Source organism: Coenobita brevimanus, unplaced genomic scaffold (assembly GCF_032717465.1).
Source record: "Coenobita brevimanus isolate Jiangsu-jjx unplaced genomic scaffold, ASM3271746v2 jjx.HiC_scaffold_1956, whole genome shotgun sequence".
In the NCBI taxonomy this organism is placed as follows: Eukaryota; Metazoa; Arthropoda; class Malacostraca; order Decapoda; family Coenobitidae; genus Coenobita; species Coenobita brevimanus.
The window spans coordinates 1-27,333 of NW_027642838.1; the positions used below are offsets into that span (position 1 = coordinate 1).

The 27,333-nt window shown below is 41.4% G+C and overlaps 1 protein-coding gene across 2 annotated transcripts; it reads left to right on the forward strand.

Moving 5' to 3' along the window:
- Nucleotides 1-778: 778 nt before the first annotated feature.
- On the forward strand, nucleotides 779-27,272 carry LOC145389711 (uncharacterized). Of its 2 annotated transcripts, none has more exons than XM_080264912.1 (10): nucleotides 779-819; nucleotides 1,907-2,087; nucleotides 4,472-4,625; nucleotides 11,658-11,843; nucleotides 16,599-16,835; nucleotides 19,216-19,337; nucleotides 21,119-21,258; nucleotides 21,985-22,090; nucleotides 24,174-24,286; nucleotides 27,236-27,272. In XM_080264912.1, exons 2-10 carry the CDS (start codon nucleotides 1,950-1,952, stop codon nucleotides 27,270-27,272), a joined length of 1,233 nt encoding a protein of 410 aa, XP_080121038.1. In that variant the 5' UTR covers nucleotides 779-819; nucleotides 1,907-1,949. The 2 variants fall into 2 exon arrangements, with proteins under 2 accessions (XP_080121038.1, XP_080121037.1); XM_080264911.1 differs by having other exon boundaries at nucleotides 785-800.
- Nucleotides 27,273-27,333: the final 61 nt, after the last annotated feature.

Genomic DNA, 27,333 nt, shown 5'->3' on the forward strand with positions numbered 1-27,333 from the left:
GACAAGAAAAATGGAAATGACAAAATAAAGTTGATAAAGTTAAAATTAACCCAACCTAATCTAACTTAACCTCATCTAACCCAGTCTAATTGTATTTAACCTCACAATCTCACGAAACCTCCACATACCTAACCTAACCAATTCTGACGCATCCTAACCGCATCTAACGCTACCTAATCCTACCCAGTCTCACTTAACCATACCATACCTGACCTAGCCCAACCCAGTCAAGCCTAAAATGACCTAATCCAATCGAACCTAACCCAGCCTAACCCAACCAAATAAAACCCAACCCAAAACCTATCCAAACGGACGTATTCTAAAGCAATCTAACCTAATCCGTCTATATCTAGTCGAACTGAAGCCAACCCAACCAAAAATTACCTAATCAGACCAAACCCTGCCCAAAGTGACCTAACCTAACTTTCGATCGGCTATAAATTCGCTATGAGAAAATCTTGCTGCCTGACAGTCTACGGATGTCACATTCAAAGTTTCGCCTGTTCTGTGTACAAGTATAGCACAGACAGCCGTAATTCAGTGACTAAGTCTGACTCATGCAAGCATGTTGGAGCCTTTATAGAGAAAATTAAACAAAATAGACAGACAAGAAAAATGGAAATGGCAAAATAAAGTTGATAAAAAGAGAACCCCAAAAGGTAAGCAAAAAAATGACAAAAAGGAAACAACAAAAAATTGTCTATCCATCTATCTATAGCCAGATCCCATAATGAGTTTGTACTTAGAGAGTTATCTCTAACCTGTTCTTTTTTTTCTTTCTAGGTGAAGATGAACGACACGTGAGTAGCGGCCACACGTGTGAGTATTACACACACACACACACACACACAATGTTTTATTCGCCCCTGTGTAGAGTATAACTCTCTTGTGTGGGGAGGCTCCTCATACACTCTTCTCAACAAGGTGGAGTCAAAGGCTTTTTGTCTCATTAACTCTCCTTCTGGAACGATGCAGGAATGTAGAAGTGAAAAAAAGAAAGACAATGTGATGGTGTGAAGGATGTAGGTGGTAGATTATTAACCCATGGGGATGAAGCAAGGACGAGATGGAAAGAATATTTTGAAAGCCTGATAAATGGGAATAGAGGGAGCAGAGTGGCTGTGAACATGATTGGTTTTAGGGGTGTGCAGAGAAAGAATGCAGTGCCAGGAGACGTGACACTCGCACAGGTGAAGAGTGCTGTGAAGCGGCTGAAAAATGGGAAAGCAGCTGGGATTGATGACGTGTATGCAGAGATGATTAAGTGTAGTGGTGAGAGAGGAATTAAATGCTTGTTGGAGATATATAAGAAGGCATGGATGAGTGAAACTGTGCCTGCAGAGTGGAAAATGGCTGTGATTGTACCCCTGTAAAAAAATAACAGTGAGTGAAGTGAGTGCATGAATTATCATGGCATAAGTTCACTGAGTGTGGTAGGGAAGGTGTATGGAAGAATTATTACAGAGAAAGTAAGAGAGAAATCAGAAGTCCTAGTAAGTGATAAACAGGGTGGCTTTAGGAGTGGCAGAGGATGTGTGGATCAAATATTTGCAGTGAGACAGATAACAGAGAAAACTTGTGAGAAGGACCATAAGGTGTTTATGGCTTTCATGGATCTGGAAAAAGCATACAACAAAGTGGCTGCATGAGATCAAGTAGTGTCTAGAGTTGTCATTAGGCGACCGAAGCCGATGAATGCAAGCATGTCAATGTTTTTGTAATCAGTATCATACAATACAAAAAGGTAGCCAAGACTCAGACCCATACATTCTAAAGGGGGCAACATGGGATTGACTATTACCATTTACTCTCTCCTATCTCTAAATGTTTTGGACTATGATAACATGGTCTTGAATCCCTACACTCCAAAGAGGGGAGTAACTCTTACAGCTTCACGTTTCTTCAGGTGGGAGGGTGAGGGTGCAGGAGAGCCAGGCAGTGAAGAGAGCATGGACTTGTCTGAAGGTGGCAGCAGCAGCAGTGGTACCCTTGCCAACCAGTCTCCCCTCTCAGATCACACATCCATCCCACCTCCTATTTACTCCTACCAGCAGTCTGTTCGAGACCCTCTCAGGTTCCCCATGCAGGTAAGACTTTAGTGATACAGACTGCACTGAGGTAATGATAATGTATACATTGTGTGTGTGTGTGTGTGTATGTGTGTGTGTGTGTGTGTGTGTGTGTGTGTGTGTGTGTGTGTGTGTGTGTGTTCTTACCTAATTGTATCTTCACAGGAATGAGTCAAACTTGTACTGTCCCATATATTAAACCATTTTTATCATACATATCCTTAACACTTTTCGTACACGTAAGAGTTATATGCGGTGGCTGAATCGGTAGAGAGGCGGCTTGCAGTCCTGATGGACCCAGGATTGAATCCCGGCTGGGGCAGGGAACAGTTTAAGGATTTGAATTTCCTAAAAAGCAGACTTTCCTGATCTACCAGATGACCCGCCGACATGTCATAAAAGTACCCCCGCTAATACCAGTACACCAGTCCTGTATGAGACAGCCCTAGCATGTATTCAATATGGACAGTGGGTGTTAGTGCCAAAGTGGTGACATGTGGAGGTGTAGGAGGACTACTGGGCCTTGGGATAGACCACTGCCCCCAAGAAATAGGCCCTGAACCTCTGCTCAGAGTCGGACACGTAAAAAAAAAAAAAAAAAAAAAAATGCTAATGACTTTTGGGCCATTGCTCTGGCACAGTTGTTATCAAACCATTTTGGAGAGTTTGATCTTTTACTTAACTGTTGACCTGGTATGAATAAATCTATACCAGGCAGTATTAAGTCATTAATGTGGGACTGGACAGAATTGACATCACTAGAGAAGATAGCCTGCCATGGAATGTCAGCAAGATAATCAATGTGCCATTGGGTCACCTTGACAGGTTCAGAATAGGGAGGTCTGGGGGGGCTGACTAATGAGGCTTTGATGAGACTGTGGTCAGAGGATCCAAGTGGTGACAGTACTTCTATCCTGTATTGATCTGGATTATTTGTCTGGAACAGATCCAAGAGATGGGCATTATGGCCAGGATTATCTGGAATTCTGGTTAGTTGCTTTACCAACTGTGTGAGATTAAATGATTCTGCAAACGGCTCGCACTCTAGACCAGCATCGTCAATCCTGGCAGAATGCAATAACCATTCAACATTAAGTACGTTAAAATCACCCAAAATGGTAATCTTGGTGCTAAGGACAAAGTTAAAGTTACTCAACTGTGTGGATATGGAGTCAAATACACTGGGTTCTAAAGAAGCATTGGGGGAGTGATAGACTACACAGACACATTTGGTAATATTTAGATAATATAGTTTACACAGTGAGTAATCAAAATTAGTTGAGGTGAAGTTTAAAACAGTGTCAACTGCATATTCAGATTTGGTATAACAACAGGTGCCGCCCTTGTTACAGAAGTTTGTGAGGAGATGGTAACCAGGAAAACAAAATGGGGAAATTCAGTAGAGGGAGAAATTTGGGGTTCTGTGAGGAACAAGGCTAGAGAGGATATGGACTGTAGGAAAAAATGAACTGAATTCTAATTGGTACCGAAAGCACGGACACTGGCGAAGAATAAGGCTGCACCTGCTCTTCTCCGCTGACAAGCAAGAACAGAATTTGCAACAGTTGCTGCTGGTACAGTCGCTTCATGGCAACCAGGAGGACCCTGTGCTGCCAGCCCTACCTTGCCGGTGGTGGCAATCCGAGATATCACCTCGTTTGCTGATGTTAATGTAGCGGCCATTGGTAAAGGGAATGGAAACAGGAGGTGTGATATTTTACATGCATATAGTGTGGTGTAGACAGTTGAAGGTACAGGTATTAAGAGAATGTGCTGGCCTACTCTCTGTGTAAATGAAAGCACTGAAAATGTTCAGCAAAGGGGGATGGTAAGGATCAATTCCTGAGGGCTGGTGAAATGAGGGCTTCAGCTCTCCCTGGCACAAGCTTGCCCTCCACCTCAGAAGTGCCGCCCTGTTCAACTGGTGCTACAGTCTACTCCTGGTAAATATTCAAAATAAAGAGTAAAAAATTAAAATAAGGAGTAAGAAATTAAAGTTTCTTATACAACACTTGAACTTGTTGTGTACAGTAAAGCAGTATAGTGTCAGACAGGTTTTTTTTCTTTTAAACTATTCTAATGCTAATACTATCTTCATTGCTAAACAATTCACCATCAATCTGCCTATAGCAAGACACCTTAATCATGGAAAACATAATCACAAATGAATCATCTCCATGTCACCCTGTCCTCTGCCAAGAGGCTGCTCTCTCTTTCTCCAGCTCATATCCCCTCTCTCATATACCTTTCCATCCCATTCCTTCATCTCATGCATGGTCTCCCACTCCCCCTACCCTCTGCCTCACTGACATTCCCTCTCCTGGTCAGTCTGTCATTCTCCATATTTTCAACATGGTTAACCATCTCAGTGAACTGCAGACATTAATGCTGTGTTCAAGCAGAATGGGCGCCTGGTGGGCGCTGCGATGGAGGAGGAGGAGGAGATGTTTGCCCTCAGTGGAGCGGAGGCCCCCATCGCACACAGGGGCACACCTCTCAACCTCACACATCCAGAGTACACCCTACCTGACACAGAGATCTATGAGCCAGAGACAGGTAAGGTACAGTTAGAGACAGGTAATGTATTCCCAGACAGGTTGTGTACAGCCATTTGCAAAACTTTACATCTTATCATCTGCAGCATCCATCTGCAATTCTCATTCCTGTCCTCAGCATCACACACCCGCAGTACACCGTGCCTAACAAAGAAATCTGTTGGCCAGAGACACGTAATGCACAGTTCCTGACAGTAATACTGATCTTTTTTTTAAATGAACATTTATGAGGTACAGACAGACAGAGACAGTGATCTATGAGCCAGTGACAGGTAAGGTACAACACTCCCTCCTGCCTCCCCAAGTTCTGCATTTAAAAGCAGGCTTCAAGTTTCTACAGGGTGATTCAATACTCTGATGCCTAAGAATAATGCCAGTACAGCACACCACCATTATCCGATGGAGTTAAATTATGGAAAGTGGATCGGATAATGATTTATGGGATACTGGGACAATTAAAACATGGGTTTAATAAGGCTATGTTTGAGGCCAAGTGGAACCCACACCCTTCCCCCTCTATAATAATAACAACAGCAACCTTAGACATGTGGAGAGAATGGAGAATGAAAGACTGACTAAGAGGGTGTATGTAGGTGAGGTGAAGGGAGGGAGAGGGAGGGGTAGACCAAGGATGAGGTGGAGGGATGGAGTTGAGAGGTATATGAAGGAGGGGAGAGTGAGTTGGGGGGAGGGTAGTCAAATGGTGGGTGACAGAGCGACTTGGAGGCGTTTTGTCTGCGGCCACCCTTTGCGGGATTTGGGCGTCGGGCTATAGATAAATAGATAGAACCTTAGACTGATCCCTAGACCTCCTTTAATGCCTTAGCTGACTACTTTCCATCACCGTATCACCTATGAGTATGACTGAAAGAGTGATCAGAGGTTGAGTAGATGTAACACACTAACCAAACAGGTGTAACTAACCTTATTGAGTACCAGGTCCTGTTGAGCCATCATCATGGGTCTCTTTGAGGCTGGGGGATAAGTGGTGTCCCAGGGCACTCACTCATCATTGCATTTGCTCTGGCAAAGAAGAGAAAGCTAGTTGACAGGAATAAATGTTTGTTTTGCCAGACAAAACTACTGTGCCTGCAATTCCTACATATTTATTTTATTTTCTACAAAACAGCTGAGTGGTGAGTGAGGGATGGAGTGACAGTGGTCAGATGGGGAAGAAGTAGATGCAAGGGCTGTGGTTGTAAACACAGCTGACGTTTGTGGGCATAGGAGTCATAATAATTCTGCTGTTCAGTACAATATTTCCTCCCATATCATCTATCTATCTATCTATCTATAGCCCGACGCCCTAATTCCGCAAAGGGTGGCCGCAGACAAAACGCCTCCAAGTCGCTCTGTCACCCACCATTTGACTACCCTCCCCCCAACTCACCCCCCCCTCCCTCATATACCGGTACCTCTCAACTCCATCCCTCCACCTCATCCTCAGTCTACCCCTCCCTCTCCTTCCCTCCACCTCACCTACATACACTCTCTTAGTCAGTCTTTCACTCTCCATTCTCTCCACATGTCCAAACCACCTCAGTGTATTTCTCCTAATCTTCTCAACCACATCCACATCCACCCCACAATGTTCCTTCATTTTTTCATTCGTCAACCTGTCCCTCCATGTCACTCCACATGCTCCTCTCAAGTAACTCATTTCCACTGCTCTCACTCTTGACTTGTTTCCCTCTTGCAAGGTCCACACCTCACTTCCATACGTCAGGGTAGGGATCACAATACTATCATGCAGTGACTTCTTAACTTACACACTCACCTTCCTATTTCTCATCACTGCTTTCAGTGAACCAACAACCTTCCTTCCCTGCTGTACCCTTTCACATACTTCATCCCCCAAAGTTCCATTCTTACTCATCACACTACCCAAGTACTTGAATGTACTCACATTCTCCATAATAATAATGTAGGAAAGAATAAATTTATGGTCTTCAAGAGGAATGAAGTCAATGAATGTACAGTGAGGTAGGATGACAAGGAAATGGAAAATGTGAGTGCATTTAAGCACGATTACTTGGGTAGTGTGATGAGTAAGGGTGCGAGTCTGGAGGATGAAGTGCTTGAAAAGGTGCAGCAAGGAAGAGAGGTTGCTGGTTCTTTGAAAGCAGCGATAAGAAATAGGGAACTGAGCATGATATTTTAAAAAAAGTGCGTGCATGATAGTACTGTATTGTGATGCCAACTCTAACATATGGAAGTGAAGCTTGGACCTTGTTGGAAGGACACAAGTCATGAGTGATGGCAATGGAAATGAGTTATTTGAGAGGAGCATGTGAGGTTACATGAAGAGACAGTCTGACAAATAAGAAAGTAAAAGAGCACTGTGGTGTGGATGTGAATGTGATAGAGAGCGTTAGGAGAAATACACTGGGGTGGTTTGGCCATGTGGAGAGGATGGAGAGTGAGAGACTAATGAGGAGAGTGTATGTGAGTGAAGGGGAGAGGGGGAGAGGGAGAGAGGGAGGGGGCAGCTGAGGATGAGATGGAGAGATGAAGTGGAGAGGTATATGAGAGAGGAGGTTTTGAGCTAGGAGGAGGGCAGTGAAATGGCGGGGGACTGGGCGACATGGAGGCCATTTGTTTATGGTCACCCTTTATGAGATTGAGCCATCTGGCAATAGATAGATAGATGGATAGATAGAATAGTAATATTAATAATACAGTAAAAGTCCTCCAATCCGACCACCAATAATCCGAAAATCCCAATATTCAGAATTTGCCAAGGCAAAAATTTTCTATTTTTTCTGGTGTTTTTCCAATTCTTCTGGGCTATATCTAAGGATTTATCTGGTTTGGACTTGCCCATGGACTTGGATATACATGCCTTCATCTATTCATCTACACTTCTATGCATTTCCAGTGAGTAAAACAATAATTCATATCATTTATGTGTTTATTTAAAGATCATGTACATATTTGAAATGTTTTCAAAGGCCCCTCTTAATAGTCCTAAAAAAAAAAATCAAAAGACCCACAGTTCCATGTGATTCGTATTAGAGGACATTTACTGTACTGTAATAATAGTAATAACAATACTGATACTAATCCTAATACTAATACTACTACTACTACTACTACTAATAATAATCTATATACCTATCTATCAACTCCCAGTCGCCTTGATCCCGTAAAGGGTAGCCACAAACAAATCACTTCCACATCACCCTGTCCCTTGCCATTTCACTGCCCTCCCCTCAGCTCACACACCCCTCTCACATACCTCTCCATTCCATCCCTCCATCTCATTCTTGGCCTCCTCCTCCCTCTCCCCTCCTCCACCTCACTCACATACAACTCTCCTCATTAGTCTCTCACTCTTCATTGTTTCCACATGGCCAGTGTATTTCTCCTAATCCTTTCTGTCACATACACATCCACACCACAATGCTTCTTCACTTCCTCATTTGTCTGTCTCTCCATGTAACTCCACATGCTCCTCTCAAATAACTCATTTCCACTGCTGTCACACTTGACTTGTGTCCTTCCAACAAGGCACAAGCTTTGCTTCCATATGTTACAGCAGGTTTCACAATACTCTCATGGAGCGGCTTTTTTACTTCCATGCTCACTTCTCTATTTTTTATCACCGTTTTCAAAGCACCAGCAACCTTTCTTCCCTGTTGTACCGTTTGAAGTACTTCATCCTCCAAACTTCCACCGTTACTCATCACACTACCCAAGTACTGTACTTAAACAAACTCACATTTTCCATTTCCACATCATCCAACCTCACAGACCATTCAGTGACTTCATTTCTCTCCAAGACCATAACTTTACTTTTCCCTATGTTCACCTTTAGATTCCATTTCTTATATGCTTTCCCAAACTCTTTCACCAAGCCTTGCAGTTCCCCTTTGTCTTTTCTTAACAATACAGTACTGGTATTATCTGCAAACAACAGAACAGGAAGTTTCCAAATGCTGCTCTCTCTCATTAGGGCTGCACCAGTATTCACTGCTCTACCTTGCATCTCTTTTATAATCCTATGCATATACAGATTGAACAATGATGGAGTCATGACACATCCCTGTTTGAATCCAACATTCAGATAGAAAAATTCACTCAGTTCACCATCCACACGCACTGCAGCCTTAGCACCCTCATACATATTCTTCACAGCATTCAGCAGCTTCCCATTTACTCTGTTAAGTAAAAGTCCTTTAATCCAACCACCAATAATCTGAACATCCCAATACTCCAAATTTTTTGAGCTGGCAGATAATTTTAAATGCAGTAATAAATATAAGTGTATTAAGTGAAAATTAAGTGAATTACAGTAAGTTACTGTTTAGTGAACTGAGTGAAAACTAAGTAAATCAAGTGGATTTTTTCTCTGGGCTTTGTCTGGGCTTTATCAAAGGATTTATCTGGCTTGGACTTGCTCTTGGACTTGGAATAACTGCCTGCAACTATTCAGCTACACCTTTATGCATTTCCAGCGAGTAAAACAATGACCCATATTATATTAAGTGTTTATTTAATGATCATGTACATATTTCTAATGTTTTCTGAGGTCCCTCTCTCAAAAAAAAAAAAAAAAAAAAAAAAAGGTGTTCAAAAGACTCTCAGTCCCCTGTCATTCAGATTGCAGGACTTTTACTGTATATTTTTAATATTTTCCACATGCTATGTTTATCCATTCTGTCATATACCTTCTCCAAATCCATGAAGGCTGCATACAACTTCTTTCCCTTTTCTAGAAACTTTTCCACTAAAGACCTAAGGATGAGTACCTGATTTACACAACCTCTTCCCTTCCTAGAATCTCCCTCTTCTTCTCCAACTTATTCCTCTGTTATTTCTCTAACTCTGTCAGTAAGCATCCTATCATATACTGTTCCTATTACACAAATACCCCTATGATTGATACACACTTCTTTTTCACCTTTTCCTTTGTACAGGGGAAAAATTATACATGACTTACAATCCTCTAGGATTCTATCTTCCTACCAAGCCAATCTTCACATCTTCCATATCCATTTCACTACTATCTCTTCTCCATGCTTTAGCATTTCACCACACACCTCATCAATTCCTAGAGCTCTCCCCATTTTTACTTACTTCATTGCTTCCACTACTTCCATCCTACTGATCTCTTCCTCCCTTCTCACCTACCTCCTGCTCCCAGCCACTCCCAAGCCACTTATACTCATATTACTTTCATTCTCTGTGTTGAACAGTTCCTTAAAGCGTTCTCTCCGTCTACTCACTTTTTCTCCCCTCTCCACCATCAATCTACCATTTTTATCTTCCACTCTCCTTCTAACTTCTCTATGATGATAATAATGATAATAATAATAATAATAATAATCCATCCATCCATCATCCAATCATGTAATAATAACAATAATAATAATAATCCATCCATCCATCCATCCATCATCTAATCCTGTGTTGCCCCACGAGGAGAGTAGGAGCCCGGGGCAAGGCAGGTTGGTCCTGACATTGATGATGAGTGTGACTGGTCGCACTCATCCCTGAGTGGCATTACATGAGCAATAAACCCCAACCATCCCTTGGATATAAATTTCCATCGGCTCAATCCGATTGGAGTGCCTTAATGACCAACTAAACCACAGGTGCCATAATCTGGTTATATAGTTACCACCAAGTGCAGCATTTGGCTTCCTGGTGTACAGGAAATCATTTGGCTTGTCACTCAATGTAGAGTCACCCGCAGACCGAAGGAAGAGGAAAGAAAGAAGGAAAGAAAAACAGAAGAGGAAGGATGGAAAGAAGGAAGGAGGAGAGGAAAGGGCTGGCACCCGCGAGCAGCATTACACTGAATGAGTGGATGGTGAGTGCCCCCACCTACCACAGAATAATAACAATAATAATAATAATAATAATAATAATAAAAATAATAATAATACACCCTTCAGCTTCACACACACCCTGAGTACACCCTTTCTGATATAGAGACAACATGAAAGAGGTTATAATATTCATGCATTATACATACTCTTCTATATATTCTGTAAATGTTAGTGGACATGGTACATGTATGATGTTAAGCAAGTTACAGACTGAGTTTGATGTAGTGTCAACTGGATGGAGAAAAGAAAAATGCAGTTTTATAAATTTATGCCTACAGAGGAATGTTATTGTGGTCAACAAAATGTCTACTTATTTATCAACAGCATGCCATCATTATATGAATGGGATGCATCATTGAAAGTGGGTGGGAATGCTCACCATCCACTCACTCAGTGTAGTGCTGCTGTTGGGTGTCTGCCCTTTCCTCTCCTCCATCCTTCTTTCCTTCCATCCTCTTCTGTCTTCCATTCCTTCATTCTTTCCTTGTCTTGCTGCTTATGGGTAACTTTACACTCCTTCTTCTGTCTTTCTTTCCTTCATTCTTTCCTCTTCCTTCTGCCTGTGGGTGACTCTACACTGAGTGACAAGCCAGATGGTTTCCTGTACACCAGGAAATCATTTACTACACTGGGTGGTAACCATATAACCAAATTTTGGCTCCTGGTGGTTTTGTGGGTAATTATTGCACTCCAATCAGATTGAGCCAGTGAAGGTTTATATCCAAGGGGTGATTGGGGTTGAGCATTGAAGGTTTATATCCAGGGGATGGTTGGGGTTGATTGCTCATGTAGTGCTATTCAGGGATGAGTGAGGCTGGTCACTCTCATCTTAAATGTCAGGACCAACTGCCTAGCCCCGGGCTCCTACACTCCTCAAGGGGCAATGTAGGATTGGATGATGGATGGGTGGATGGATTGTATAATAAATGATTTTTTAATGAATTTAGTGTTCTAGCAATCATATACTGTAAGTGAGGAAATGAACATACAGGTATAATGAGAAAAATGGGCAATGTAGCAGTGAAAAACACCAATGAAAAAAATGTGCTAAATGTTACAGTCATAAAAGCATGTGATCATATAAGTCAATTGTAAAAAACAGTCTATAATTCTAACTACCAATCTGTCTAATCTACTTATTCATCCAGTAAACTAAAGCATCAGTCTATCTGTCAATTTCCCTTCCTGTCAACCCCCAGTGGACTTCCCAAGCTCCCCGACAACCCTCCGATACCTGGTGGAGCCTGGCAGTGAGGAGTGTGGGGGAGTGCGACTTGCAGAGAGGGAAGAAACCTCACAGCCACCTGTCACCCCTACAGAGGACGATTATTCTCTCTACACCGCTGTTGTCTCACCCCCAACCGGCCAGGTCACCCTTAGGAAAGGTAAAGGATCATCATTATTCTCATCATCAACTTAGGATATGTAAAGAATCTTCATCAACATCATCACTCTCATTGTCATCATCATCACTATAAACTTAGGAAGCATCAAGGATCCACCACCACCATCATCATCATCAACTTATAATACATAAAGGACCATCATCATCATCATCATCATCATCATCATCATCATCATCATCACTGCCAACATTATTCATCTGAAAAGGAAGAACATGGTATTTAAGGTAGAAAATCAGACAAAAAAGGAAAACAGGGATATCATAGGTAAGCAGTATATGAAGAATGATGAAAAAATGGTAATGGTAGACAGTGAAGATATTAAAGATCCCTGGAGAGAGCATTATAACTGTTTGCTGAATGAGGAGTCTGACTGGAACAGGGAAAGTTTAGAGTCAGCAGATCCAAAGTTTGGCCCTTGAACTTTGATCGATGCTGATACTGGGAGCAGAGCGATAGGCAATATGCAGTTGGGGAAGGTGGTGGGTGTTTCTGGATTTACTGCTGAAAAGCTGAAGGCCTCAGGAGATATATATGAGTGGGTTTAGTTGCTGATTTGAAAAACTCAATTATATATCAGTGTGTTGTTCCAGATGACTGGCTGAAGAGTGTGACTGTAAATGTGTACAGTAAACTTTCAGTTATCCCACATAATTCAGCCAAGCCCTATGCCAAATAAAGTGAAACACCAGATATTGCATAATACCCTCCATCGGCTCGACATTCAGCGTCGAGCAGGATACTGTGTTACTATCCCTGTCGACCCTCTATCCTAAAAACTTTCCCATGAATGATATTGCTTTAACAGAGCTGAGCCAGCAGCGCCAGATACTGCCTTCAGCCGTATATTGTGATGGCAGATAACTGAAAGTCAGTATCATCCGGACCTCTTTTCCCACCCTAGGGCAGGGTGAGGAGCAGCAATGTCTAGACAGCCCAAATTTGCCCAGTACAATGGTCCATGCTTCCATTCACTCATCATTCAAGCCTCCAGAATCCTGGATCTATCTGATACGTTAAAAACATTCACCACACTCTGTAGTTTCACATAAACGTATCCAATATAATCACTCTGGATGCTGTCACGTTAAAAAGGGGTGCCAAATCCCTGATCATGAGCTTCTTCTCACAACATTCATCAAGCCAGCTCGATCTCCTGTCAGTTACCTAGCCTCACTGACTTCCATACCTTTCTTCCTCACACACTCATCCACCATACCCCTCCACCTTCTCCTTGGCCTACCTCGCCTCCTCCCTTCTTCAAATTTGCTCAGATATACCTTTTGCACCACTCTATTGTTATCCATTCTCTCCATATGACCATACCATCTCAGTGCACTCTCTCTGACTCTGGTGTCCACAGACTTCCTCACTCCACATCGTTCACGAATCATTATTTTGTATCCTATCCACTCTCTGTACTCCACATACAATCCTCAGCAGTCCCATCTCTACCGCTCTCACTCTTGACTTTTCATTTTCATGCCACACCATACTCTCACATCCATATGTTAAAGTTGGCACGAACACTTCTTCATGTTAGCCTCGCACAGCTGCAACACTCAAGCCTCTGTTTGTTATCAAGGTCTTAATAGCACCAGCTTCTTTACTTCCTTGTGTCACTTGACTTTCCACTTTTTTTGCACATTTTCCTCTCTTTTCTATCACTGTACCCAGGTACTTGAACTCTCTCACCAATTGCAGTCTTTCTCCATTCACTGTAACATCACACTGGGAGTCACCTTCTTTCTCAATAACCATCACTTTACTCTTTTCTACATTTACTTTCAAGGCACGACAGTCACAGACATCTGCAAAACTCTGCACTAGTCTACTAAGTTCTTGTCCAGTATTTGCAAGTAGTACTCCATCATCAGCATACAACAAATTTGAGATATTCCATCCATCATCATTCAATACCAATGCCATCCCTCTCTCCATTACTCATGTTTTTACTTCTCTCATCACCCCATCCATATATATACTGAACAACCATGGGGACATCACACAACCTTGTCACACACCCACACCGATCATGAACCATTCACTTAGATGCCCATTTACCCTTACACATGCTTCATTGCTATCATAAAAACTCTTGATGGCACCTAGCAGTTTCCCAACTACATCATACATGTGCAAAATCTTCCACAATCCTTCTCTATCTACTTTGCTGTATGCTTTTTCCAGATCCTTGAATGCCATAAACACCTTAAAGTCCTTCTCACAAGCCTTCTCCACTATTTGTCTCACTGCAAATATTTGATCCACACATTCTCTGGCACTCCTAAAGCCACCCTGTTCACCACTCACTAGGACTTCTGATATCTTTCTTACTTTCTCTATAATAATTCTTCCAAATACCTTCCCTACCACACTTAATAAACTTATTCCACAATAATCCTTGTACCTACTTTGCTCAACTACCAGGGTACAATCACAGCCTTTTTTCAATCTGCTGGCACAGTTTCACTCATCCATGCCTTCTTACATATCTCCAAAAAGCACTTCATTCTGCTCTCTCCACTACACTTAATTATCTCTGCATACACCTCAACTACTTTCCCATGTTTCAGCCACTTCACAGCATTCTTCACCTGTGCAAGTGTCACGTTTCCTATCACTGCATTCCTCTGCGCATCCTCAAACCCAATCATGTTTACAGTGGCTCTGCTCTCTCTATACGTATTCACCAAGCTTTCAAAATATTCTCTCCATCTTGTCCCTACTTCATCCCCATGGGTTAAAAATCTACCACTTACATCCTTCACTCTTTCACATTTCTTTCCACTGTCACTTCTACATTTCTGCACCTCTTTCCAGTACAACTTCCTATTTTCAGAGGAATTTGCATTCATTTTTCTTCCTTGATTATCATTTATCTCCTTTTCCTCTTCACTAGTCTCTTTACTTGCTTCTTGCACTCAATATATTCAGTTCTTATTTCAATTGAACCCCTGTCCTTTAACCACTCCAGCCACTTCGTTCTCTTTTCCTTCACCGCTCTCTTAATCTCTTGACGTCACCATGCTGTACCTTTCTTCTTTGTTGGTACTCTTGCCACACCACACACCACTTCAGCATTCCTAACTAAGCAATCCCTATATGCATTCTACAGGCTGTCCAGATCCATTTCATTCCAATATACTGATTCTAACTCCTCCCCTACTTTGGTCCTGTATTCATCCATTTCTTTGATCCTCAGATTCTCGACTTTCAGACTTTCTCCCTGACTGCTCCTCTCTCTCCTGGTCCACCTCACTCCTTTCAGCTTGATCTTGCATACCACAATCATATGATCTGACAGACCACATCGTCCTCTTACTGCCTTCGTATCAGCAACCATTCCCAGCATCGACCTCCACAAGCACATAATCAATCAGGCTTCATTCAACTTGATCCCCATTCCCTCTATACCATGTATATTTATGTGCATCTCTGTGTTTGAAATACGAGTTACAAATGCAGGACCTCCTTTCCTGACATATATCCTTCAGTTGCTTCCCGTTATCAATTTCTCCTGGTACTCCATTACAACCCATTATGTCATCCTCAGGACCAGTGCCTACTCTTCCATTCATATCGCCCATTACAATCACTTTCTAGCTCCTAGGCATTTCTCCCACTGCTCCATCCAGCTCATTCCAAAACCTGTCTTTCTCTCTCTCACTCCTGTCATCACACTGTGCATATGCTAGAATCACAGTGGCAGCCACTTTCACCTTCTCAAACTTGAACATGACATACATACATCTCAAGGTGACACATTTGTAATCTCTCATTCCATTCTGCCACACCTCATTCATCAACAAAGCAACTCCTTCCTTGCATCTTCCTCACCCATTCATGCCCGACCTCACACACTTTACACCCTCCCACTCCTCCACTGCACACCCTTTCATCTTTGTTTCACACAGTGTCATCATGGCATATCTCGCACTCTTGAACACATTCACCACTTCCGCCCTCTTGCTGTCCTGATTCACACCTCTCACATTCCACATGGCCATGAAACCTGTCCATTTGGTTGGGGTCCTTGGCTGGTATTGGGTCCTCTGAGGCTCTCCAAAACATTTGCCATGATTAAGTGATTTTTGATAGGGGAATCTGGGGTATACTTAACCTTGCCAAAAACCCCAGTTATATGGTTACCACCCAGTGTAGTAAATGGTTTCCAGGGTACAGGAAACCTTTAGGCTTGTCACTCAGTGTAGAGACCATAGGGCATCCCTACACTGAGTGACAGGATGATTGTCCCCCCCATCTACCACAAAAGTTAACTGTATATATCAACAGTATATTAGAAACAGAGATACAATGGTACATTATATCAGACACACAGATAAAATCTAGGGGGGCCTACTTAACCAAAGAGAATACGGGGCTATGTGTATTTATGAATCCAATCCCAAGGTGGGATTCTCAAACACATTTGCAATCAATTCCCTGTTATAACTTATATGTATTTTACAGGAAGAACCAGAGATATGAGAGATTCTGTACTGCCCTTTTCTTGTTCTTCCCTCAAAAAATATATATATTAACCTACGATAATATCTCTCATAACCAAGATTTCTTTTTCTGGGAAGAACAAGAGACATGGGAAGACACTGTACTGTCCTTTCTTTGTCCTTCCTGGGAATACTTATCACAGTTACAACAGGGCCTTGATCATAAATACAGTTATGTTCAAGAATCTCACTCCCAGTTTCTTATTTTTGAGCATCTCTTCTACAGAGCGTCCGTCAAGCTTGGAGGTGACCCGGAAGAAACGTTTGACAGTGACAGAGGAGCTTCTGACAGTGGCGGTGGAGGACGACCAACACTCCCTCTCCTCCCTCAGCCAACACACCAATGACGATGATGACGACGACGACGATGACGCACAGATGCTCTCACATGATGAGTTCACTGATATGCTTACGCCAGATGACATAGACACACCGGATGAACTAGAGGAATCCATCATGGAGCGTGAGTTTTTTTTCTCTTTTTCTTTATGTGTTAACTCTGGGCAAAGGATTAACAGCCATTTCATCGTGTCTGACCATGGGCACAGGCTTACCTTAACCCATTCTGTTACATCAAGCAGTCCTCCTACATTTTGCATACCTCCATAATTATGTCATCACCTGGTCTGAATATATCAAAGGGTTATATGAAATAATGACAATCACGCACAGGTGCTTTCACAAGACAAGTTCATTGATGATGCAGACACACTAGATGTACGGCAGGAATCCATTATGGAATGTAAGTATTGCTAAGAGCTGTTTGGTTACAACAAAAGGTTACATGAAAAGAACCTATGTGACAATGATGAAGATGATACACAGATGCTTTCATGTGGCGCGTTCACCAATGTGCTCACCCGTGTTGACACAGATACACTGGATGAACTGTGAAATCCAGGGGCATCTGCAGGATTTTTTGTAAGGGGGGGCAAAATAAAAGAAATTATACATATATGTGCCGACCGAACATATAATTCACTATAAAATATAGTATCAAGATGTACTTAAATTGCAGGCGAAAAGTATTCATATGCTGATGTGCTATAACTCAAAGGAACGAAAATATACGTGACGTCCGGAAAAGTTCCAGACACACTTTGGAATTCTAAGGTGGGGCAACTGCCCCCCCTTGCCCCCCTCTCCAGACACCCATGGTGAAATCCATCATGGAGTGTGAGTATTGCTGACTGACAATTGGTCTGGCTGTATCAAAAGGTTGCATGGTTCTGGATAGGGATGACTTCACAAGGTGACACCAGTGTAATGGGGTGATACTACTGCCCAGTTATACAAGCCCTCCCAGTCTTCCTATCCCCTGAAAGGAGGATGATTGAATGCAAGGGCAACTTCAACCTGCAATTTACTGGGTTCTTGTCCTTTTTTTTTTTTTTTTCTAAACAAAAGACAAACAGAGGAAGGAAAAACAAAACAAAACAAAATATCATACACCAAATTACAGGTATCCTCCATTCATAAAAACTCTGCAACAGTTTGACTTAAACTGCTGAAGGCTGAAGTTTTGGGGAAAAATCTGGGGAATCAAGTTCCAGAGAGAAGTAGTTTGGAGAATAAAGGAATTCTGATATGCAGAAGTTCTACAATATGGCAGTGTGACAGTCAAGTCATGGTGCTACCAGATGCCCATGTAGCACAGGGGAATGTATGGAGAGGTGGCACAATGGATGCAACTTTGTCTGAGAATTTGCCATAAAAGTATCTGTAAAATAATTCAAGGGAGGCAATACTTTGTCTTACTTGTAAGAGAGGTAGTTAATTTATAATTGCAGGATTATTAATTATTCTTATAGCTTTGCTCTGAATTTTGTCCAGTTGTTTTAGTGGAACATCTCCACATCCACTCCACATGGGAAAGCATTATTTATGCTGAGACTGCACATGACTTGCAAATTACAGCTAACTGCTCATTAGGGTAGACATTATGGATTTTGTATGAAAATCCAAGTTTCTTTGAAGCAGTTTTATAGCATGTGACCTTGCATGAATTTCATGAATCTATAGTTATTAGGCAGGAATGCGTCCCCTTGGTTATTCACCTAAAATAAATGCACTACAGTGATAAGTTCCATAATATCACAGTTTTTTCCATGCAGCCAGTAGGATATATAAGGTACATGCACAAGCAAAATGATGCCATGTTTCCTCTCGTGGAATCGTCATACTATACAGGGTTGATCATGGTATTACTTATGTTTTATATGAACTGGCAACTAAATTAAGTGCCAAAACTAGCTAATTACTTTCCTACAGTTGCTGATAACTGCTGAAAAAGATATCAGAGATGTTCGGTAAGCTTTGTAACAATATAAATGTCTCAACCTGGACTCTAACAATTTGTCAAAGTTTCATGCCTGAGAGTGATGATTATGTGCCTTGTTACAGAGCTTGTAATCACATACCACTCTCATGGTAGTATCTCCCGAGTTGATGATAGCCATCCATCTACTACCGAAACAGGGAAATTGGCAAGTGAGCTTTACAGGTGACAAAAGAACTTTAACACTCAATCTTTCTGTAACTTACAGTGGCTTTATTTGGGGAAAAAAAAAAAAAAAAAAAAAAAAAGCTGTTGTTGTGCCATCATGCTCATCTGAAACATGAACCCAGTGGACTGCAGGTGTACATTGTCCTTCCCCTGCAGTCCATCAACCTCTTTTCAGGGGATAGGATGAGAGTTCAGGGGCATTAGCATTATCAGGCAGTGGAGTTGCCTGGTTATATCAGTGACACAACATGAAGACATCCCTTCTCCAAAAAAAAAAAAAAAAAAAAGAAGAAGAAAAAAAAAGAATAGATAACAAGAACCTTCTATCTTGATTCAGGTCTGGGTCCTCAGCCAAGGATAGAGCCACTACCTGAGTACACAGCAGTGCAGGAAACCAGTGAGGAACGGTCATGGCGATCAGTTGTCATATCTGGAATTGAACGGAGGATTGACATGAAGGTCAGTACATCATCATTTATCCATCATCCAATCTTTTATTGCCCCACCAGGAACATAGGGACCCTGGGTTGGTCTACTTAATTCCTGATTTTTGAAGTGAGAATGACCAATCTATTGTCCCAGAATGGTATTGTGTGAGCAGTAAACCCCATCCACCCATAGTACGTACTGTACACCTTTATGAGCAACATCTGCTTGGATACTTTCAGTCAGTATATCTGTATAACCAAATGGTTTTTGGTGGTTTAGTGGGTTAAGGCACTGTGACCAGATGGAGCCTCTATGGGTTTCATCTGAGGAGGAAGTTGGGGGCTCTTTGCTTGCACAATGCCACTCACGGGAAAGTGGGGCTGGTCACCATTGCCTATAAATATTAGGAATGGGTAGCCTATGCCTGGGCCTCAGGGCTCCTTTTTATATGGGCAAAATGGGATTGCATGATGGTACATTTATTGCAAGAAATGTTAAATGACCCGAACAGAGAAAGTCTCAAAGTAGGGCTAAAGATGAACTGGACTAAAACTACTGTAATGTGTAATCTTCACACACCAAAGAGCATCATCAGTATACCAGAAGAAATTCTTGAAGTAGTCAAGGAGTACAGTTACTTGGGGCAAATACTAAAATTAATGATAGACCCTTGGTTTAGGTTATCAAGAAAAAGTCTCTGTGACTCAGACTTCACCCTGTATACCTCTCTTCTAGCCCTACGCTTGGCAGCCAAGTATTCCTCCTTGCTACCATCCTTCTTCCATTCCCAGAAAAGTCTTTTCATCTTAATTGCAGCTTCTACACCCTCATCCCACCACCAAGCGACTTTGTCTTGGTGGTCCTCTTGTCCAACCACACATTACATCAGTAACTCTCAAGAGATTGTTCTTAAGGGCTCTGTACTGTTCATTAACGCCTCGGTCTACGACTCCTTGTTCAGCCACCACTCTCCTCATCTCGCTATAGAAGACATCCCTTACTACTTGATTTTCCAGCTTCCATATTTTCCTCCTAGGTACATAAGTCCTCTTTTTCATCACTTGTTCTTTAAACACCATATCACAAATCAATAGCTTGTGCTGCAGCACACACTCCTCACTTCCTCTCTCTCTCTCTCTCTCTCTCTCTCTCTCTCTCTCTCTCTCTCTCTCTCTCTCTCTCTATATATATATACAATATATTGTGCATATACAGCAAACTCTCTTGTATGTGCTGCCACATCTTCTAGAATGCATCATTAACTGTCACAGCAAGTGGAGGCAAATTTTAAAAAACTTACAGGATGCTCAAAATTAGAAATCCATGCCATCCGATGGAAGTCCTGCCCCTCAGACACTGCCGTAAGTCTCATCACCAAAACACTGCTTTTAATGTTGCGAAATTTGGCAATTTTCTAATTTGTTAACTGTATGTCGCTATCTTTAGCATTCTTACGTTCAGCATTAATTATATAAATTTTCCTCGTCTTCAATACGTTTCATACTCATATTTTCTAGAGTATCTCATCCCAAAATGGATGATGTGTTGGTTCTCCCCCCCTCTCCCAAGGCCATCACTCTCACTGTAAGGATTGTAACTGCAAGGTGGAGTCAGAATCCCAGGAGCATGAATGGTGAGTGAATGAGAGTGCAGCCTAGTTAACTAGGCAGAAATTAGATAGTTCTCCCTCTAGTTTATTAGTGTTTTTTATTGCTCTCTTAAACCCTACCTCACCCAACCCTTGTATGGGAAAAGAGGTTGGGATGATGATGATGATGATGATGATGATGATGATGATGATAATGTTGCAGGTGATTGAGCCGTACAAGAAAGTGTTGAGCCACGGGGGTTACTATCCAGGGGCTAATGAGGCCATCATCGTCTTTTCTGCCTGCTTCCTCCCTGACAGGTCACGCAAAGACTATGATTATGTCATGGACAACCTCTTCATGTAAGTTTTCTTCCAGCTTGAATGAAATTACTGTATTTTATAATAATGTAGGCCTAATGCTGGAACATTGATTTATATGGAAATATAAATAAAGTATCAGCTACTTTTATATGACTGGTACTGCTAACTTACACAATGGAAATACAAGTACAGTATATGAAACTTGTATAAAGTCTTAATAAAATATATAAGTGAAACTTATCAAGGGTGATCCATGTATTATGCAACCAAAGTTCATGTGTTGCTGGGACAGCTCAGTCAGCAATACTATATCCTTTTTACTCTAACTTGGCCTAAAACTACCATGTCAACATCATTAATGATGAGTTGTAACAATAAATTAACACTAGAATATGATGTCACCTATAAAGATATACTATGAAAAGGATGTTCAGGTGTAGTATTGTCTTTTTCTCCCACTAGCAACATGAAATAAGTCACTTAAGGGACAAAAATCTGAGCCATGTTATAGTAAAAATAGTATAGTGCATACCCTGCATCATTTTCTACTTCCCATAGCCTTTTTCATGCCTTTTACTGTTTATTCTATTATGTTCACTGACTGTACAGTTAATTAATAATTTCATGAGGCAGCCAAAATGACTTTGTTCCTCACATTAGTAGACAGTCCTTCCTGCAACAGACAAGACTGGAGAGCACAATAGATGGACCACCTAATACATTAATGGTACAAAGGTATATGAAACTTATATATTACTTGTACAGGTATGTGCTGACAACACTAGACCAGTTAATTGCAGAGGACTACATACTAATCTATCTACACGGGGCCACAACACGAGGCAACATGCCTTCCTTTGCATGGCTTAAGGTAATTATTATGCAATGTATCATGTGATGGAAAGTATTATGAGAAATACCTTGAGAAGGTCTGGCCATTTGGTGGGAATGGAGAAGAGACACTGACTAGCAGAGTGTAGGTGAGGTGGAAGGGGATGGAGGAGGCTGAGGATGAGATGGAAGGAAGGACTGGAGAGGTATATATATATATATATATATATATATATATATATTCAATTACTTGGGTAGTGTCTTGAGTAAGGATGGAACTTTGGGGGATGAAGTGCGTGAAAGGGTACAGCAGGGAAGGAAGGTTGTTGGTTCACTGAAAGCAGTGATGAGAAATAGGGAGGTGAGTATGGAAGTTAAGAAGTCACTGCATGATAGTATTGTGATCCCTACCCTGATGTATGGAAGCGAGGCGTGGACCTTGCAAGTGGGGAACAAGTCAAGAGTGGTAGCAGTGGAAATGAGTTACTTGAGAGGAGCATGTGGAGTGACATGGAGGGACAGGTTGACGAATGAAGAAGTGAAGGAACGTTGTGGGGTGGATGTGGATGTGGTTGAGAAGATTAGGAGAAATAGACTGAGGTGGTTTGGACATGTGGAGAGAATGGAGAATGAAAGACTGACTAAGAGGATGTATGTAGGTGAGGTGGAGGGAGGGAGAGGGAGGTGTAGACCGAGGATGAGGTGGAGGGATGGAGTTGAGAGGTATATGAGGGAGGGGGGGTGAGGTGGGGGAGGGTAGTCAAATGGTGGGTGACAGAGTGACTTGGAGGCGTTTTGTCTACGGCCACCCTTTGCGGGATTAGGGCGTCAGGCTATAGATAGATAGATAGATAGATTTAACTAAAGAACAGAGGAAGGAAAAACAAGTAAATAACCAAAAAAAACAATCCATACGCCAGACTACTGGTGTCCTCCATTCATAAAATATCTGTAACAGTTGGACTTGAACGGCTGTAGGTTGAAGTCTGGGGGGAAACAACTCCAGGGAAGCGAGTTCCAGAGACATGCAGTTCAGGAAATGGATGAATTCTGATAGGCAGAAGTTCTACAACATGGCAGTGTGACATTCCAGTCATGCGCGCTACCAGATGCCTGTGTAGCATGACGGAAGGCATTGAGAGGTGGCACAATGGATGCAACTTCATCTGAGCATTTGCCATAAAAGTTCCTGTAAAATAATGCATGGGATGCAACATTCCTTCTTACATGTAGGAGAGGCAGTTTATTTATAATATCAGGGTTATTAATAATTCCAACAGCATTGTTCTGAACTTTGACTAGTTGTTTTAGTGCAACCTCTCCACATCCATTCCACAAGGGTGAGCAATATTCTACTGACAGTGCACATGACACTTATCAATTATAGCTAACTGTTTATAGGTGAAGAAGTTACAGACTCTGTACAACAAACCAAGTTTCTTTGAATAACAGTGGTGTGAACTGGAGAGAGGGCAGGCTGATGGGGGAGGATACAGTGACATGTGGATGATTAAACAGTAGCAGCCCATTCTGGGACCAAGGCATTTAGTTGCAGATACCTAGATAGACACAGATAAATTATTAACCTCTACAATACAGTATATCAATGCCTTTTAATAGTCTGAGGAAACAAGTCAAGTGTGAGAGGAGTGGAAGTGATATATTTGAGAGAAATATGTGGCATAAGAGAGAGAGAGAGACTACTGTTGACTTTAAGTAGCATTGTCATGTTGATTTGGATGTGCTGGAAAGCATTATAAGTATCTGGAAATGGTGTGGCCATGTTAAGAAAAAAAGGAGAATGAGAGACTGACTAGGTGAGTGTGTGTGAGTTGGAGAGGGAGAGGAGAAAAGGGAAACTGGGATGAGATGGTGGGACGAAGTGGAGAGTTACATGTGTGAGGGTGTGAGTTGGAGAGAGGGAAGCTTGATGGTAGAGAACAGGATGAAATGGAGGCGATTTGTTTGAGACCACTTAAGCATCTCGTCACAGACTTCAATGATGATTATTATTAAAATATTATTATTATTACTATTATTATTATCAGTATTATTATTATTATTATTATTATTATAATTATTTTTATTATTATTATTATCATTCTTGTTATTGTTGTTGCCAGAGGTGTTACCAGATGATTGACCGTCGCCTGCGCAAAAACCTGCAGGGGCTGTACCTGGTTCATCCCACTTTCTGGGTCAAAACTGTTGTTGTCATGACACGGCCTTTTGTCAGGTCAGTTCTTCAGTAATCAGTGTTCATCACAAAAGAGTCTGTGCTTCTCTGTCATACAGCTGGTCCTCCATATTGGTAGGTTCATTATTTGTGGGTTTGGTAGTGCTGTTATCTTTTTCATAATGGTGACATCTTTTATGGTTTGCTTGCAATCAATAGATGATTTAGACAACTTTTCAGAATATTTTGTGGTAGTGATGGGGTTAATGAAGGCAGTTTGAAAGTGTTATCCTATGGTGGATAAAATCATCCAAAGACAGCATAAACATATTTAATACATGCCATCAAATTGTAGGGGTTAAGCACCTCAAAATACACATCAAACAAGTAGATTTTAACATCTGATGATGCTCTGGGGCACTACAAAATGTCTTAAGCAATCACATAGTCAAATTACAATAGCAGAGGCTATTTTGGAGTGAGCCATATATTTGTAGGTATCTTGCAGTTTCTGGATGAGTTCATACTGTATCCCATGTGATTATGGGGAGCCAAAATATTTCACTTTAACTTGGTCAAAAATTACCATTTCTCCATTTTGAATGCTTAGTTACAACAACAGATTAGCACTAGAATATTATGCTTGCCATGTTAAGGATGTATAGCATTGTTTCATTCTGCCACTAAGCTATGTGAAATAAATGGCAAAAGGACAAAAATATGGGGTTAGATTACAAAGAAAAATCTATAGTCCTCATTTACCTATGACCCTTACTCTAAAGTTGTTACAGTTGAATCATTACTAAGTCAATTATGAATTAATACCTTTCCTTCAAATGGTCAACCATAATTTGTTAATACACTGTTCTGTAAGTGAAGCTAAGACCCTATTGGAAGGACACAAGTCAGGAGTGAGTCAGTGGTAGTGAATCAGTCTGTACTTGGGGGGAGCACATGAAGTTATGTGGAGAGACACATAAGCAAGTAATGAAGTGAAGAAGCGTTGTGGTGTTGACGTGGATGTGACTTAAAGTTTTTAAGAGAAATAGTATCAGATGATTTGGCCATATGAAGAGGACAGGGAATAAGAGATTGACTAAAAGAATGTACGTGAGTGCAGTGAAATGGGGACTGGGGCAGCTGGAGACCGAGGATGAGAGGAAGAAATGAAGTGCAAAAATATACGAGAGAGCGGGTGTGTGAGTAGGATGGAGGGTAGCCAAATGCCAGAGGACAGGGCAACATGGAGGCAATTTGTTTGTTGCCACCCCTTACAAGATTAAGGCATCTTGCTACAGACAGACAGAAATTGCTCTGGTTTGAAATGAGTGCTATTTTTCTACTTCTAACTCATAATCCCATGAATCTGGCCCACTTTTTAAACTTATTTTTGAAGATTCCAGATGATTTTATCTAACTTATGATGGGACTTTCATACACATGGGATTTATTTAAGCTAAACTTAACCCCTCCAGTTTGAAGAATCTATCCTGGGCTGAACATAATTGTTAGGGGATGACAAGAGTAAACTGAAAAAGACATCCCAAGCCTTGAAAAGATTACTAGCTCATAGTCTGCATGTATCCTAGACCAGTGGTTCTCAATCTTGGGGGCACACACTCCAATGTGGATGTGATTGATTTTCAGGGGAGGGGGGGATATGAGAGCCCAGAGCAAAAACTGTGTGTGTGTGTGTGTGTGTGTATTTATCTAGTTATATTTACCTAGGTGTAGGATACAGGATTTGAGCTAAGCTTGTGTTGTCCTGTTTCCATATCTTAATTTACCCAGTCTACTTTTAAACACAGATATTCTTTACTTGCACCACCTCCTCTTCCAAATTGTTCCAAATGTATGTACGGTGCTTATACCTGAGAAACTAAATTTTTTTCATATCAATTAAGCATCTACTCTTCTTCAGTTGATATTCATGTCTCATTATGCTTCAGTCATTATCCACAAACAGATATTCTCTCTCCACCTTTTCCAGTTTTCTAACTCCTTTAAACAGCATAATCAAATTTCTTCTCTCTCTTCCTTCCTTGGGCAATGGTAACTTCAGCCTTTTCAGTCTCTCTTCATAAGACAATTCTCTCAAACTTGGTAGCGTCCTAGTCCCCATGCTCTGAACCTTTTCCAGGTTTCTTACATGCTTCTTCAAATGTGGTGACCATATCACTGCTGCACATTCTAACTTTGGTCTTATCATGGACATAATTATTTCTCTCAACATTTCTTCATCAAGATAGTTGAAAGCCACTCTTATATTGGCCTTCAATCTATATGCTTCTCCAGTGATCTTATTTATATACTTCTCTGGTGATAGATTATCCTGTATGGTCCCTTCTAGATCTTTTTCTTCCCTTGCTTTGCTGATCTTCTCTCTTCCCATGTACCGGTACTCCCATTTGTAAGACTTTTTTTTTTTTTTTTTTTTTTTTTCAAGTCTGGCTCCAACTGTGTATAACTTATCCAAATCATTTTGCATCTCCTAACAACTGTCACCATTCTAGATGCACTTCATAATTTTTGCATCACTTGCAAACATATTCATACAACTGCTTAAGTCTTCTTGCATATAATTTACATACATTAAAAACACAACAATAGCAAAAACTGAACCTTGTGACACTACTAGTCACACTCTTCCTCTAAGAACACTTTTCTTGTAATTGTTCTCATTTTTCTTCCCACTAAATAATTTTTTGGTTTTATGTCCCCGACTTAACAGACATTCCTCCACTACTTTTGGCAGCAGAGGTGGAGATCAAGGATGAGATGGTGGAATGGGGTGAAGCATATGAGAGAGGATCACCCAAGTTGGAGACAGGGCAGCCATATAGTAAAGGACAGGGTGGCATGCAGGCAGTTCATGGGTGGCCACCCCTTACTAGATTAAGGCATCTGGTGATAGACAGATAGACTTTTGGCAGACTCTGTACTTACTCCAAAACTATACATTATATCTCTCGCTCTACTTTTGTATTTCTTTCTTTTTCTTTTTTTCAGTGCAAAGTTTGCCCGCAAGTTAAGGTTTTGTAAATAGCTTTGGAGAGGGAACTCTCCAGCCTTATACCTATGGACCAAGTTTGCATCCCAGATCGTGT

What these genes read in the sequence shown, in the direction of transcription:
- LOC145389711 (XM_080264911.1), top strand. An exon ending in GTCATGGACAACCTCTTCAT is followed by an intron (nt 21,259 to 21,984) that starts GTAAGTTTTCTT and finishes TTACTTGTACAG; the next exon opens with GTATGTGCTGACAACACTAG. An exon ending in CTTCCTTTGCATGGCTTAAG is followed by an intron (nt 22,091 to 24,173) that starts GTAATTATTATG and finishes TGTTGTTGCCAG; the next exon opens with AGGTGTTACCAGATGATTGA.